The following is a 16,270-nucleotide window of genomic DNA, read 5'->3' as shown; positions in this document are numbered from 1 at the left end:
CGTCATGCAGACACATACATGCACTCACATAGCTAACATTAAAGCAGGTACATTTACGCACACAACCCACATTATACAGACACATATGCGCTCTCACACAGGTATGTACATGCACCCACACAGCCCACATCACGCATACAATTATGTGCCCCCACACCACACAGCCACATCACAGAGACAGGTACATGCACAGTTCGGCCCACACCCCACAGGCAGTATAAAAGATGAGACGTCTCGCAGCGTGTTCTGTACAAGGTGTTTTGAAGGTGAAAACTTTACAGAGATCAGTAAGTCATACATTTTACATTTAATTTCACAGACATTCGGTCAATAAAAGTCTTTTGAAACCGTTAGATATTAGTCCATTGAATTACATTTTTTGCATATTCGAAGAGGTGGTCGTGCGCTGCGTGGCGTCCAGGTCCTCGGTCCGGGACTTCAGGGAGCTGTGAGACACACCTTCAAGATGCATTCACCTCTCCCTACAAAGCGGACGTCGCAAACCGTAACAAGAGTAAGTGAAGCCATGGCGGGGCGCGAGGTGAGACTCATATAGTGTCTGCTATTAGGGAGTGCTTGGATGAGTCTCAATAGTGGTGACGTCACAGGCTGGAGGCACTACCTTTGGGTACAGTGCAGGAGGAAGACACTGAGGCATCATCTTCCTAATGGAGCTTACCTATACCTCCCATCTTACTTAAAACTACACATGTACCTGTCCCTCTCACTGTCCGAGCCTGCCCTGGAAAAACTGCCCGCTTTAATTTTACTGAAAAACAAGCCGCCGCCAGCCACCCACCTTGGGCCGTGTCTTTTCACGTTTTAAACGTGGTTTCCAAGGCTACCCTGTGACTCAAAGGTTAGATGGAGCCCAGAAATAAAGACCCAAAACATGTGTGTCCAACAACATATTATGTCCAACGCGACCTTCCTCTGAAGGTGCTGACCCCATCTCCACCAGCTCGCCCACTCCAAAGTATTCTTGGCGTGAGCTGCATGTCGGCGGCAAGTCCAAGCCTGGAAGATGGCTGCTACATATGAGTAAGAGATACATCGTGCAGTCGACCAGGCCGAAAAGAAATAACAGATGGCCTATAGTCATTCCCGGGGCAGGAAGATACAAGTGTAACCTCCTCTAGACACCCACAAACATATTGTCTACAGTGTTTTTATCCTCTGCAAATTTACATAAATTTAAAAAAAATAATAAAATATCTAAGCTCGGATGGATGGTGGGGGGGGTTATTTTTGAAACAGGAGTGTTCGCATAACAAACTACAACTGTTGTGACCTCAAAAAAAAAATAATAATTAAAAAAAGACACGTGGGGGGGGGGGGGGTGGGAAATAAGTGGCAGCTACTGGGAGGGAGGTGGGTGCAGTTGGGAGAGGTGCAGTCACATGGGGGCAACTGGGAGTTGGACAGTAATGAAAAGCGGGTTTTAAAAAATAGAAATCAGGCAGGGAAGAGTGTGAGATGCAATGGATGAGGTGTGGGGAGTGGAGTGGAGAAGCAGCACACGCGGGAGAGAGCAAAAAACACATGCGCTCGCATGAAGGGCTGAAATAGAAAAAAAAAGTAATTATCTGAATGCAAGCAGTGGAAGGATGCGGGCAAGCCAATCAAAGGAATGGTAAAGAGAGGGACAAAGAAGAAGAGGAAGGCAAACCATTGGACAAGACAATGAGAGTGACAAGGAAGCCAGCCTATGGTAAGCAATGGGTGGTCACAAAAAACACTGTACGATTTTGCTATGGTCCACTAGAGGGCTTATGACAACTGACAGCTAAAAGCTGTCTGAAGGCGAGACCCCATTAGATTTAATAACAAGCCTTTGCAATGCAATCGGTCTCGCCTTTGGGACCTTATATGTATTTAGCTATGCAGCACATTAGCCTGGGTGCTGAAACATCTACTGTTTTTAACATGGAGGGAAAGTAAGCACCAAACTGCGTGACACGCCAGGTATGAGACCACTTGGAGGGAAATATTGCCTTTCAGAGAGAAATGGTATAGTCCAAAGCTCTGTTTTTAATATAAAATCAGGGCCTTCGGTGGTCATATCACTGAAAATACAGGATTGGAAAAAGCTATTGTCTACAGGTGCTCGTGGAAGACAATTTCTATGGAGTGGAATCTAGAGAATGCTAAAGTGATTCTGGTATTTTACTGACCTCTGCTGGTCGTTTTCTATAAAAAAAAAGTTAAATAGAGGCAGTTACCAGAAAAAAAAGAAAGTCTCTCAGCAAACAGCAATTCTGGTATGTTACTGACCTCTGCTGCTCGTTTTCTATCAAGACAGTTAAGTAGAGGCAGCTGAACAGAAAAAAAGGTCCCTAAGCAGAAGCAGGTAAGTCCTAGGGCTGATCTCCAGAGCCCACAAAGTACATAGACATACAAGTATATAATTAGTATATACAAGAGGTCTTGAATGCTCAACCTAAATATGTGCTCTCACGCTTGCGTGTATTCTGGCAGGACGTCCCAAGCTGTAAGTTCGGACATGTGGATAAGCCACTTACAAAAGGATTTTAGACAAGTAGCATCTGATAGTGCTTAGAGGCAGGAATGCTTCAGTAAAGCACCCCAGAATGACCCCACCCTAGGGGCAATGGGACTGAGGGTACCACCTTCCCGACATGCACTGCTGTCACTGCCTCAGTCACCGTTTGCGACTGACCGCTCAGATTGTCTTGTCGATCCTCAGATTCTTGCACAGCGTATTAATAATCTACACTTACCCTACACACTGGCCCTGATAACTTCCACTCTGGTAGCCCCTGCAGCCTTCGCAGAGTCACTTTCCCGCAAGCTCTGGCACTGCATGGCCTGCGTTGTCTCGATAAGGCTTTCAGTACACACAACACCTTCCTTAAAGGAAGCAAGCCTAGTGTGTCACAGCTTGCTTGGCATTCCCCCTGGACTGCTAGGCTGAGGGGAGGAGAAGAGAGAGTATGTGCAAAGCTCAAGCTTGAATACTGAGGTATTAGCAGCATTTAATTTACCAACAAATGGATTAGAGAGAAGATCTTAAGCAAGCAAGATACTGATAATATTCTATTCAGTAAAGTGAAGGTGGGAAATAAGGGGTATGCATGCTGCATTTGACCATCAAAATAGCTTTTTTGGTGGTCTAGAGAGTTGAATCAGGGTTGGTTTTACATTAAGGCCAATTCGTGGAACCGCTTTATAGTGCCACCATAAATGGCCACTGGAGGGCGCCAGATTCCAGCAAATGACCTGAAATACCACCTTGTTGCTAGGGAACAGGGAGAGCCCAAATTAGAGGGGGCTCTGAAAATCTTTACATCGGAGCAGATGAAGTATAGGCATAATTGTACATGTGACAACATTATTTATTGTCAGGTGCTACAAATGCAAATCTTCTCACTGTGGATTGTATTTTAATCTGCATATGAAGACCCTGCACAACTTATAATATTCAGTGGTTATTTCTTTTTAAAACATAGGAATCTGTTTATCTACTTACTTTAAGACTACTTTTAGTTAAATAGGGCACTGTTAAGTTGTTATAAACTATGCATAAAAATGAAGAATTATCAAACTGAACATATTTCTCAAATATAGAACAACCAGAGGTCTCAGTCGTAGTTGGACATGAACCTAGGACTGTTTTTCGGTACTCGTTTGGATTTCACAGACAGCAAAGTGACTCGTGCCCTGGATGGTGGCATGGACATAAAGGAATCCGTGGCAACCTTTGAGAGCACAGGTGCCCGCCTCTCATCCAGAAAGATTCTGTTTCTACTGTAAATATCAGCATCTTTGACTAATGCTATGCTCCTCCCCTGCTCCCCCCGAGGCACCTCCCGGTTCACCAGCATGCTTCCAGAATTCCACAGGTCATATTATCAAGAACGGCGATAAAATTATCGCCACTTTAGCAGCAGGAAACTGCCGCTAAAGCGGCGATAGGGGGTTTGATAATATGCCCTTGTGAATTCCCATAGAAGCCCAGGTTCACAGCAGAACCTGGGCTTCTATAGGAATTCACAAGGGCATATCATCAAGCCCCTTATTTTCGCTTTAGCAGCAGTTTTCTGCCGCTAAACCGGCGATAATGTTATCGCCGTTCTTGATAATATGACCCCAAGTTGTTTATGCGCAGTGGGAATTGTAAGGACATTTAACTGCAGACAGTGGCACCAGTACCACGTACGTATGGCAGTGGGCACATCCCTCATGCCGGTATTAATGACAATGGGCGTGCCCGAGGTACTGGTAGTAATAGTTGTAATGGGGTGAAACTGGTATTAATGTTTGTGGCAGTAGGCGCAATGCCAATGATTCGGAACCACCGAGGATAGAGCCGCGGATGCTCCTTCTCGCACCTGGCGGCCAAAGCTTGGAACAACCCTACCCCGCATCTCAGGACCGTCCCCTCGCTCCGGCCATTCAGGAAAGACCTCAAGACCTGGCTGGTTGAATGAACAGATCACCACGAAGCAGCTCCAGCGCCTTGAGACCCTCACTGGTGATTAGCCGCACTTTATAAGCACATGACTGATTGATTGAATGACAATAGGCGCGCCCTAGGAACTGGTTTGTGGCAGTGGGCACGCCCCAGGTACCAGCTCCTTCTTTAGGAGCTGTCTACGCCTTGATAGACGCACCAATCCCTTGTAATCATATCATCCACCAATAGGCATCCTTTGCATGCTCTTCCTTCCCAAAAATGGATAATAAATAAAACTGTGGCAAAGCCAGTCCTAATTTCTGCAAAGTCTTGTTCATGAATGTGCAAAGGTTATTCGCTCTTGTGCAAACTGATAAAGGGCCACACACACGAACAGCTCTTGCTCCCAGCCTCGGTGCAGTCCCTCGGTTTAGGCCTAGCAGGCTCGTGCATGCAGCGAGTGATCGTGGGCGTGCCTGAGCTCGACGGGGTGCGCCGCTGGCAGCCATTTTGTCACAGCTGTTATTCTGCTACAATGAGAGCCCTCCCTTAGTGTGACTGCGGGACCCTTGCTTTGGGGCAGTGCTTTGGGCTTGGGGCTTGGGCAAGTGTGTGGTGAAGGGAGTTAGGGATGATTTCTGTTATTGCACATGAGAAAGAAGACAAGACTGTCCCTGGGATCTGGTGCTCACAGGCGGCCTCACCGGCAGCCCTGCTGCTCTAGCGGACAGCTGAAGGTCACAGTATATCTGGCTTTTCCCTAGGTCAGAAGTGGACATTTCCTTAGACAAGTACAGATGGCTTACAGCCAGGTTTATCCAGGGACAGCTCCATGCCCTCAGAAACATGATACAATGGCAGTCTATCGGCTGCGGGCATCAGCCGACTTGCTTCAGACATTGGCTCCCTAGCACAGTACAACACATGCCTTTCATGGCCCTCCTTGGTGTCCCTGGGCATTGTCACACCAACCTGCTCAGGCCAGAGCAGTCTGGGCTACTGCAGCGGAAACCTACTGCTATGCCCCCTGGTTCCTTCTGCCTCCTCTGGGTGGGTGCTGGTCCCACATCCTGTTTAAAAGGCACATGTGGTGGGTTAGTAGAGCGCATAGGACCCCAGTTCGGTATGCCTGGCACCCCCGCATGTCCCTGGGGCACCAAGCTTGGCGTAATCAAGCGACTGTAGTGTTGGCGGGACCGCTCGTAAGGCGGCCTGATGTGTTGGCTTCTTGGTGGTTGGTGGCCCATGTTGCTCACGCTGTGGTGCTGCTAGCCGGCGGTGCTGCCACGCCCAGCCGCAGGCTTTGCATCTTGGCCTGCATTTCAGACAACTGATCAGGGCTGGCCAGAGACTTGAGCACTGAGTTCTCCTGCTCCAGCAGGGAATTCCGGTCCATCAGGTCCTTGATCTGTTCGCGCAGCACGTCCACCTCCTCCCTGACCGCGAACATCAGGTGCGTCTTCACCAGGTCCTGTAGGAGACAAGAGAGCAGGAGAGTAAGGCAAGGTATCATCTGAGTACTCAAGTGGTGCCTGCCCACCTTCTTAAAGTATACAAAAAACAGTGATGGAGGAAATGCTTAAATTAATCTGAGCATCTGTTAATTACTCGCCCACATTCAATCACAGCCCATCATTATTATGCACACCTTGTCTCCTCAGCTCGGACCCAGCCATATGCAAATCAGTCTTGACCCTGCTCCAAAGGGAATATTCCAGCCCGAACTGCCAAGCCAGGCCCTCCCTGAACCGGAACACAAGCATCCCAGAACTGGTGTCACCCTTGTTTAGGCTCCTCAGTGGGATCTAGCTTGGTTGTGGTTCCAGGGACAGTGTGCACTGGATTCATATTTGCATTTGCATATTTCTGACACTTTGGACTACACACTAAAGTAAACAAAAGGTTACGGATGGAATGCTTAAATTAATCCCAGCCTCTGGTAATCACTCGGGCAGCGTGCATTCCAATTCCATTGTTATTTTACCCGCCATGCCACCTCAGTTTGGAGCAGACATATGCAAATCAGTCTTGACCCTGCTCCAATGGGAACAGTCCAGCCAGAACTGCCAGGACCGGTCCTCCCTGAACTGGACCGCAAGCAACCCAGAACCGGTTACGAAGAATTGGCTGAGATTCAAGCACTCTACCCATCACTTTTTTGTATACTTTAGTGTGCTGTCCAAGGAGCTTAAAGGCATTAACCAGCAAAGCGCTCCCTCTGAGCAGTTATCCATCGGAGCGTTTGGGCTATGAAGGCGCAGGCCCCAGAGAGCAGAGCTATCCTCTGGTTCAACACACAGTGCATATTCTGGCCTCACCTCTGGTTTTACAGGCTCAGCCACAGTAAGGAATGCGGCCGCTCCAGCTGTACGGAACTTACAGACTCAGGCCTCACACAGCAGAGCTATCCCTCTGGTTCTACCACACAGTGCATATTCTGGCCTCAGCACTGGTTCTACAGGCTCAGCCACAGTAAGCAATCCGACCGCTCTAGCGGCACAGAACTTACAGACTCAGGCCTCAGACAGCAGAGCTATCCCTCTGGTTCTACCACACAGTGCATATTCTGGCCTCAGCACTGGTTCTACAGGCTCAGCCACAGTAAGCAATGCGGCCGCTCTAGCGGCACAGAACTTACAGACTCAGGCCGTAGACAGCAGAGCTATCCCTCTGGTTCTACACACAGTGCATATTCTGGCCTCAGCACTGGTTCTACAGGCTCAGCCACGGTAAGCAATGCGGCCGCTCCAGCTGCACGGAACTTACAGACTCAGGCCTCAGACAACAGAGCTTTCCCTCCGGTTACATATTGTGCATGCTTTTGGGCCCATGGTTGGAATATTATGACATAGACTTGGGGGATGTAGAGTATGGGTCACAATGCACCCAACCTCCTTGAGCCGTCACAGGTGCTAGACTCAGAACTAGAAGGGACACAGCTGCATTGATCGCAGATTCTGAATTGAGCTGTACTTGGTCAACCAAGTCTTACTCCAAAACGGTACACAGACAAAATATCGAGTTTTAAATTTCGATATACAATTATATCGAAGTTTAAATATCGATGGGACATAATATAGAAGGTAAGTAATATCGACAGTCTTAATATCGATATTAGTATGATATTAGTAATATCGAAGTTTTAAATATCGATGTCAATAATATCGAAATAAATAATTTCGATGTTACTAATATCAATTTCTAAATAAATTTTGTGTATATTATATTGTATTTATTATGTTTTATTATTTATTTTTAATGTAATTTAATTAAATATTGTCTTTTAGTACTGTAGCGGGTTGTGGGTTTATAGGGTAATAGGGTGGGAAGTAATTTAATTATGTTAAATTAATTATTAATTAGTAGGAATTATTAATTAATTAATTGAGAATTAATTTTTAATTAATTTTAATTGATTAATTGATAAATATGTTCTGTAGCTGGTTATGGGTTTATAGGGGAATAGGGTGGGAAGTAATTTAATAATAATTAATTAATTAATATATGTTTGTAAATATTTTTAATTAATAATTAATTGCTAATTAATTAATATTAATTAGTTAATTAATATAATTTTCTACATATTTTTAATTATTAATTAGTTGGTAATTAATTAATATTAATTAGTTAATTACATTAATTAGAGTAATTTTTTTATATATAATTTTTTTATTCTTAATTAATTAATTGGGAAAAAATAATATTAATTATTAAATTAAATTAATTACAGGTAATGTGCTAATATATTTACTTTATTGTTATTGTTAATTAATAATTAATTGGTAATTAAATAATATTAATTAATTTTGGGTAAAGGGGTATTTTTAAGGTTCAGGGTCAGTCTTCAGTTCTTGGGTAAAGGGGTATTTTTTGGGTTCAGGGTCAGTTTTCAGTTCTTGGGTAAAGGGGTATTTTTTGGGTTCAGGGTCAGTTTTCAGTTTTTGGGTAAAGGGGTATTTTTAGGGTTCAGGGTCAGTTTTGGGTTTTTGGGGTACAGGGATATTTTTAGGGTTCAGGGTCAGTTTTCAGTTTTTGGGTAAAGAGGTATTTTTAGGGTTCAGGGTCAGTTTTCAGTTTTTGGGTAAAGGGGTATTTTTAGGGTTCAGGGTCAGTTTTCAGTTTTTGGGTAAAGGGGTATTTTTAGGGTTCAGGGTCAGTTTTCAGTTTTTGGGTAAAGGTATTTTTAGGGTTCAGGGTCAGTTTTCAGTTTTTGGGTAAAGGGGTATTTTTAGGGTTCAGGGTCAGTTTTCAGTTTTTGGGTAAAGGGGTATTTTTAGGGTTCAGGGTCAGTTTTCAGTTCTTGGGTAAAGGGGTATTTTTTGGGTTCAGGGTCAGTTTTCAGTTTTTGGGTAAAGGGGTATTTTTAGGGTTCAGGGTCAGTTTTGGGTTTTTGGGGTACAGGGATATTTTTAGGGTTCAGGGTCAGTTTTCAGTTTTTGGGTAAAGGGGTATTTTTAGGGTTCAGGGTCAGTTTTCAGTTTTTGGGTAAAGGGGTATTTTTAGGGTTCAGGGTCAGTTTTCAGTTCTTGGGTAAAGGGGTATTTTTTGGGTTCAGGGTCAGTTTTCAGTTCTTGGGTAAAGGGGTATTTTTAGGGTTCAGGGTCAGTTTTCAGTTTTTGGGTAAAGGGGTATTTTTAGGGTTCAGGGTCAGTTTTCAGTTTTTGGGTAAAGGGGTATTTTTAGGGTTCAGGGTCAGTTTTCAGTTCTTGGGTAAAGGGGTATTTTTTGGGTTCAGGGTCAGTTTTCAGTTCTTGGGTAAAGGGGTATTTTTTGGGTTCAGGGTCAGTTTTCAGTTTTTGGGTAAAGGGGTATTTTTAGGGTTCACGGTCAGTTTTGGGTTTTTGGGGTACAGGGATATTTTTAGGGTTCAGGGTCAGTTTTGGGTTTTTGGGGTACAGGCGACAGGGTAAAAATAAAATAAATTTCAATTAAATCAATTAAATGAAATTAAAAAAAATAAAATTACATTAAATTATTAAGTGTTTAATTTATTTTAAATGTATATGTATTATGTTTTAATATTTTTATTTATTTGTAAAATTATATGTATTTTAAAATTATTTTTACATTATTATTAATACATTTAAAAAAACGATATTTTTAATTTCGATATTTTTGTACTACGATATTAATTTTTCGATATTTTTGTACTTACCTTTATGAAGATATGACTCAGATATTTTTGATTTTGATATTTTTGTGCCGATATTTTTGTATGTAGATATTCTGTCTGTCGATATTATGTCAGACATTCCTCCAAAACAATACCCTTGCAGGCATAGAGTGTGCATAAATTATGCACAAAAAAAAGCAGAGAACTCTGGGTAGTTCTCATGTATAGAGCACCCTCGACACCAGCGACACTCTAAATTTTCTCACCTCAAATGTCTGCTTTTCTATCATAGTTTTTAAGCTTAGGATAAGCATAGTGCTAGAAACGGACAAAGACATAGAGATAGAAACGGACAAAGTCGTTTGCCATTGCTACAGAAAAGTCTCTAAGCATAGGATTAGCAAAATGCTATCCATGCTGAGCTGTAAGATGACAAAAACCATGTACCACTCCAGGCACAGTATTGCAGCTTTGAATTAGTAAAATACAATCCAAGCCAACCTGAAATGAATAAAAGCAACCCCTGACACGTGTTTCGCTGTCATAAACTTTGGAACTATCCAGAGTTCTCTGCTTCTTTTTCGCATAATTTATGCTTCACTCCATGCCTGCAAGGGTATTGTTTTGACTTATACTGGGTGCTCCCTTGTGTCTGGACAAAGCTAAACCTCTCTGAAGAGCTGTAATGACAGCGAAACACGTGTCAGGAGTTGCTATTATTAATTTCAGATGGGATGGATGGGCTACATAGTTGTATATGTACGCCTATATAAGTTGTGTCAACAAAAGGGTCGAGCTATCCATTTAGTTCACCGTTCTGACATTCAGTATACATTTTGTATGCTTCTGTAATTATCACAGCCCATATATTTTCTACAAGAATCACTAAGGTTCAATAAATATTGAAAACGCCTGCTATATATTCTTTATATATTTCTCTGAGCGAATGAGAGCACGAGCTACTGTGCGAAAAATTAGAAGTCTGTCAGCACGGTTCCTGAGGAAACAGAGTTGTCATGTTCAGTCGTTGCCAAAACTGTTCACCCCTGTTTAGGTTCGGCGGATAATGGTGCCACTGCGAGCTAGCTGGGACAACCGATCCTATGGAGGCACATGGTATCAGTCTGGCACCATCCTAAGTTTATGTTGCACAAACGTGCAATTCCTACTGATAGGTGGAAACTACACGACAAGGTTGAACACTTCTTGCATGGTGCTCTGAGGGAGTTGTGCACCTCAGCACACCCTCTAGCCATACCCATAGCCATGGCTGACAAGTTTCCTAGGTTCATGTGCGATGTGCTGCACCAGTTCAGGGTTTTTCTTTGAGTTTCAGGCCTTGTAGTCCTGTTTTTATAACAGATAAAACACAACTTCAAGTCCCATAATTCAAAGGAAGAATCTGGACTGCAGCATACATCACACATGGACCTGGGAAACTTGGCAGGGCTGCAATTCATGGGTCCTTAGCACAGCTGCAGGTCGGTGAGGGGTGCCTATAGAATGTGAACTTTCCATCCATTGCAATAAGATAACGTTATTTCCCTGTGAGAGTGGTGTCTCGATTCACAGGCATTCCCACCCAGCTTGCACACAACGCAAAGGAGGTGAAAAACACAGCCAACAGGATTCTGAGACTCCTGTTGACGTCATCGATGACTTATTACAAACATTTCCTCAATTGCTGAGCATGACTTTACTCTTTCCAAGCGCTGTTCTAGATCTAGCCGCTAGATGACAGCAGAACCTTACTACTTACAGCCAAACACAGCTAAAGTGCCTTGGCTGTTGTGCTCCGACCAGGTATGCCCTCTGAGGTCAGGCCTGAACAGAGCAATTCTTTCTACTTAACAAAAAAAGGACAGGGATTTATAAAACAAAGATCAGTAGCTAGCTATAGAGGATAAAGGCCTCTTTATTAGAAATCTCTTTATTCCAGAGCAGGGAAGTGGGAACCCACAGCTCCTGAAACTCGCAATTAGTTCCCTTGCTTGGCTAGTAAGGACAACCCCACAGACACAGAATTACTGTGATTATATTGCAATTCAGGACCGAACTGTGCAGTAGCGCAGGCAAAATTATCCAGCAAGGAAATGAAAATTATGTGGCTGGACATTCAGTCGCAATATTATTTCACTATGTTGTAATTTTAAGAAACATTAATGCTGTCTAGGGAAAAGTTTCACCACTTTAATGCTGAAATACTGCAATCAGCAACTAAAAAGGCACTGCAAAGACTCTTCCTGTGACCAGCACTAGGTGTGACACCTTTTTAGTAAAATCGTAAACATCTACGGCACCTTTGCACACCAACCCAACCCCAGAGAACGTGTTGCTACGCTACCCACCACCAACCAAGATGGCCAACTGACCGAATAAACAACCCTCACCAGAAACGACACAGCAGCAATCATGCGGACCATCCACAAAGGGGTCCCGGTGGGCCCAGGCCACCACCACATCTGCAACCTGGGAACATCACCAATCAGCACAACCCTGACCCACATCATCAACACCTACATCACGTCTGCCACCTTCCTGGATGGATGGAAACTTGCAGAAATCATCGCTCGCGTTGGGGAGAGGAGTTGGCCTAACAGCTAGGACGGTCGACCTCGAACCTGGGGAACTGGGTTCGAGTCTTGGCAATGACGCTGAACTTCCTGTGATTCTGGGCAAATCACTTAATCTCCCCGTGCCTAACAAAAAATAATGTGTCCTCGTAATGCAACTGGTGCGCTCTGATACCAGATGCAGGTCAAGTTCGCGCTATATAAAACTCTGTAAAAAAAGAAAAGAAAAGAAAGCCCATATTGGACCTGAATCAACTCAGCAACTTCCGACCCATATACCCGCTCCCCTACTCAGCCAAAGTGATCGAGAAGACCATCAACAAGCAACTCACAACCCACCTCGTACTTCACCATCATCCAGACGACACTCAATCAGGAGTTGGAAAGAACCCCAGCACCATAACAGCACTCCTATCGGCCACCAACTACATTCGAAGCATCCTGGATAGAGGAGGAATAGCCGTCCTCATCCTGCTTGACCTCATTACGGCCTTCAACAGTGTCTCCCATAACACCCCCATCAGAAGACTCCACGAGACTTGCATACAAGGATCCGCTCTCAAATGGATCTGTTTCTTTCTCACGAGCAGAACCCAAAGAGTCAGGCTGTCACCCTTCACATCAGAGACCAAGAAATTGATATGTGGATCCCTACAGGGATCATCCCTCAGCCCCACCTTTTTCAAAATATACAAGATACCGATTGCCAACATCATCCAATAACAAAACATCACTGTCATCTCCTACACCAATGACACCCAACTCATCCCCTCCCTGATGGACAAGACAACCACCACCAGCACGAACTTTACTAACTGCATTGCCACGGTAGCAGACTCGATGCGAACCAGTTGCCTGCAGCTTAACTCTTACAAGACAGAAGAACTGGTCTTCGACAAGAAGACCTCCCCATGGGACTCCACCTGGTGTCCGTCGAAGGTAGAACCAACACCCACACCACAGACTATGCAAGAAATCTCACGACCATCCTAGATGGCAAGCTCAACATGACGGTTGAAGTCAATGTAGTCTGCACTTCCTGCTTCCATATTTATTTATTTTAAAGGTTTTATATAGCGCTGGCTAGACCCAGAGCTATCAGAGCGCTTTACATGAGTATCAGACCATTATTGCAGGTTACATCATTACAAAGGTTACACAGTTATTAGAGCACGGCGACATAGTGACAAGTAAGGTTGAGACCAACGAAAAGGAACATATAGGTATGGGAAAAAGCAGGCCAGGGGAGAGATTCAGGGGAGGGGGGTAAGAGCAGCGGAAGTAGACAGAGAATGAAGGAGGGAAAGAGGAGGGGAGGGTGAGAGACACAGCATGGCAAGAGGAGGGGGAGGGTGAGAGACACAGCATGGCATGAGGAGGGGGAGGGTGACGGGGACACAAACCGGTAGACGAGTCAGAGCTGCGTCCAAAGACCAGTAAGCTGTGATCCCAGGGGAAGTGGTATCATTTCCCCATCTCTGTTGCGGGAGGCTCCCTTTACGCAGTGGAATCTCTCAGAGGGGTCTCTGAGACTCCAAGGCTTACACTCTGGATCCTTCCTCAAAAAGGGGAAAGGGAGTGCTTTGGCAAGGGATGCCATACCATACCTCAGCTGGACTCTCTCAGCGGGCTCGCCGAGACTCCAGAGAGTAAACATTGGATCTTTCCCCAACAAGGGGAGAAGGAGTGCTTAGTCAAAGGGCACAAAAGGATAGGGGGCTAAGCGGGGTGTAGCGGGCCAGGGGAAAGATTCGGGTGAGAGGGGATAGGAGCAAAGGATCCTAAGCATGCTGCGAAAGATCTTTAAATGGTTGCCTCAGAACACCGGAAGGACCATCACACAAGCACTCATCACCAGTAGGCTGGAGTATAGCAACGCTCCCTATGCCGGAACCTCCAAACAACTTCTACACAGACTTCAGATCATCCAGATCACCGCTGCAAGACTCATACTCAACCTCCAATGCCGCACCAATATTAGACCGCACCTCAGGAAGCTTCACTGGCTCCCCATTCACAAGTGGAGCCAATTCAAACGTCTCTGGCACACCTACATAACACAGAACCAGAATACCTGAACAGCTGCACGCACTTTCAGCAACCCACCAGCCACCTACGCTCGGCCTCACCCTCACACATGCCCACATCTGCAAAGCTGGAGGTCGCTCATTCTCCTACACCACACCCAAGCTACGGAACAACCTCCCTCATCATACCAGAGCCGCCTGCTCACTTCTTGGGCTCCGCAAGACGCTGAAGACCTTGGGGACTGCACACCAGCCTGGATATCCTCTTGAGTAATTAACATATTGAGCCATCTGAGCTAGGAATAATGTTGCTAGGGGAATCTGACAGCCATGCTGCAGACGGCAGATTCTATGGGAAGTGTGGTAGGTCCATGATTAGGCTGGAAACGCTGCAGCCGCGGCCTCACGTAATCCACTGACTATGCATAGACCGTGCTGGACATACACAGGAGACCTCGCTCTATGCCCGAATATTCCAGTGCTGACGCCCCCACACACACCTCTGAATATACCCTTGAATCGATGCTCTACACCTCGATATTCGGGTACGGACATCCCCTCATACAGCTCTGAAACGCACCCTAATACTTGTCTGCTCAATGATAGTCCAGTAGTGACCCCCCATATACAGCTCTGAAACGCACCCAGACTCCCTTCTGGTCTCTTAGTGCCTACTCTAGGCGCCAAGAAGCCCAGACCTGCAGCGCCCCTTTCTGTTCTCTTAGTGCCTACTCAAGGCGCTATGAAGGCCAGACCTGCCGCACCCCCTTCTGGTCTCTTAGTGCCTACTCTAGGCACCAAGAAGCCCAAACCTGCAGCGCCCCTTTCTGGTCTCTTAGTGCCTACTCAAGGCGCTTTGAAGGCCAGACCTGCAGCGCCCCCTTCTGGTCTCTTAGTGCCTACTCTAGGCGCCAAGAAGCCCAGACCTGCAGCGCCCCTTTCTGGTCTCTTAGTGCCTACTCAAGGCGCTAAGAAGGCTAGACCTTCAGCGCCCCCTTCTGGTCTCTTAGTGCCTACTCTAGGCACCAAGAAGCCCAGACCTGCAGCGCCCCTTTCTGGTCTCTTAGTGCCTACTCAAGGCGCTATGAAGGCCAGACCTGCAGCGCCCCCTTCTGGTCTCTTAGTGCCTACTCAAGGCGCTTTGAAGGCTCCTCAGGCCAGACCTGCAGTGCTCTCTTCTGGTCTCTTAGTGCCTACTCTAGGCGCTATGAAGGCTCCTCAGGCCACACCTGCAGCGCCCCCTTCTGGTCTCTTAGTGCCTACTCTAGGCGCCAAGAAGCCCAGACCTGCAGCGCCCCCTTCTGGTCTCTTAGTGCCTACTCAAGGTGCTATGAAGACCAGACCTGCAGCGCCCCCTTCTGGTCTCTTAGTGCCTACTCAAGGCGCTTTGAAGGCTCCTCAGGCCAGACCTGCAGCGCCCCCTTCTGGTCTCTTAGTGCCTACTCAAGGCGCTTTGAAGGCTCCTCAGGCCAGACCTGCAGCACCCCTTCTGGTCGCTTAGTGCCTACTCAAGGCGCTATGAGGGCTCTTTAGGCCAGACCTGCAGCGCCCCCTTCTGGTCTCTTAGTGCCTACTCAAGGCGCTTTGCAGGCTTCTCAGTCCAGACCTGCAGCGCCCCCTTCTGGTCTCTTAGTGCCTACTCAAGGCGCTTTGCAGGCTCCTCAGTCCAGACCTGCAGCACTCTCTTCTGGTCTCTTAGTGCCTACTCTAGGCACTATGAAGGCTTCTCAGGCCAGACCTACAGCGCCCCGTCTGGTCTCTCGTAGCTCTGTCCACCTCTCTCCACCGCCCTCCCCACACTTACCGCTGAAGCTTGGGAGGAGAAGCACTTGTGAGCGGTGGGTGACCCTGTAAAGACAGCCATGCCAGACACGCTGAGCTGCCAGGGCCCAGGCCGCTTTATAACCCCACTGCGCTGTCTGAACCCACAACTGCCTTTTATACCCGGATATAAATACTCCCCCGGCCTCATCCAACCACAAAGCAGAGCCGGTGGCGTGAGGCGGAACCTCAGGAAGGAAGCGCCAACCACAGGTAGGATGATGCTCGGCGCAGAGGCGCGCCACTGGGCAAGGCGCACAAGAAACTCACTGGGGGTGTCCACAGGTCTGGTTCAGACATACAGACATTTGTACCCTTT

General features: G+C 46.3%; 1 protein-coding gene across 2 annotated transcripts in view; it reads right to left on the bottom strand.

The window, feature by feature from the left end:
• Positions 1-263: 263 nt before the first annotated feature.
• TSC22D4 (TSC22 domain family member 4) overlaps positions 264-16,270 on the bottom strand; it is a 364,865-nt gene continuing 348,858 nt past the window's right edge. Inside the window, exon 5 of one of the 2 annotated variants that reach the window (XM_086946196.1) lies at positions 264-5,888. In XM_086946196.1, coding sequence (XP_086802322.1) covers positions 5,670-5,888 — 219 coding nt within the window. In that variant the 3' untranslated portion in view covers positions 264-5,669. The remainder of the gene's footprint in view (positions 5,889-16,270) is intronic. The other variant, XM_086946197.1, reaches the window with a different exon arrangement.

This window comes from Lissotriton vulgaris, chromosome 12, assembly GCF_964263255.1.
Source record: "Lissotriton vulgaris chromosome 12, aLisVul1.2, whole genome shotgun sequence".
Classification (NCBI taxonomy): Eukaryota; Metazoa; Chordata; class Amphibia; order Caudata; family Salamandridae; genus Lissotriton; species Lissotriton vulgaris.
The sequence above is the reverse complement of the archived record's forward strand: the minus strand, read 5'-3'. Positions and strand labels throughout refer to the sequence as shown.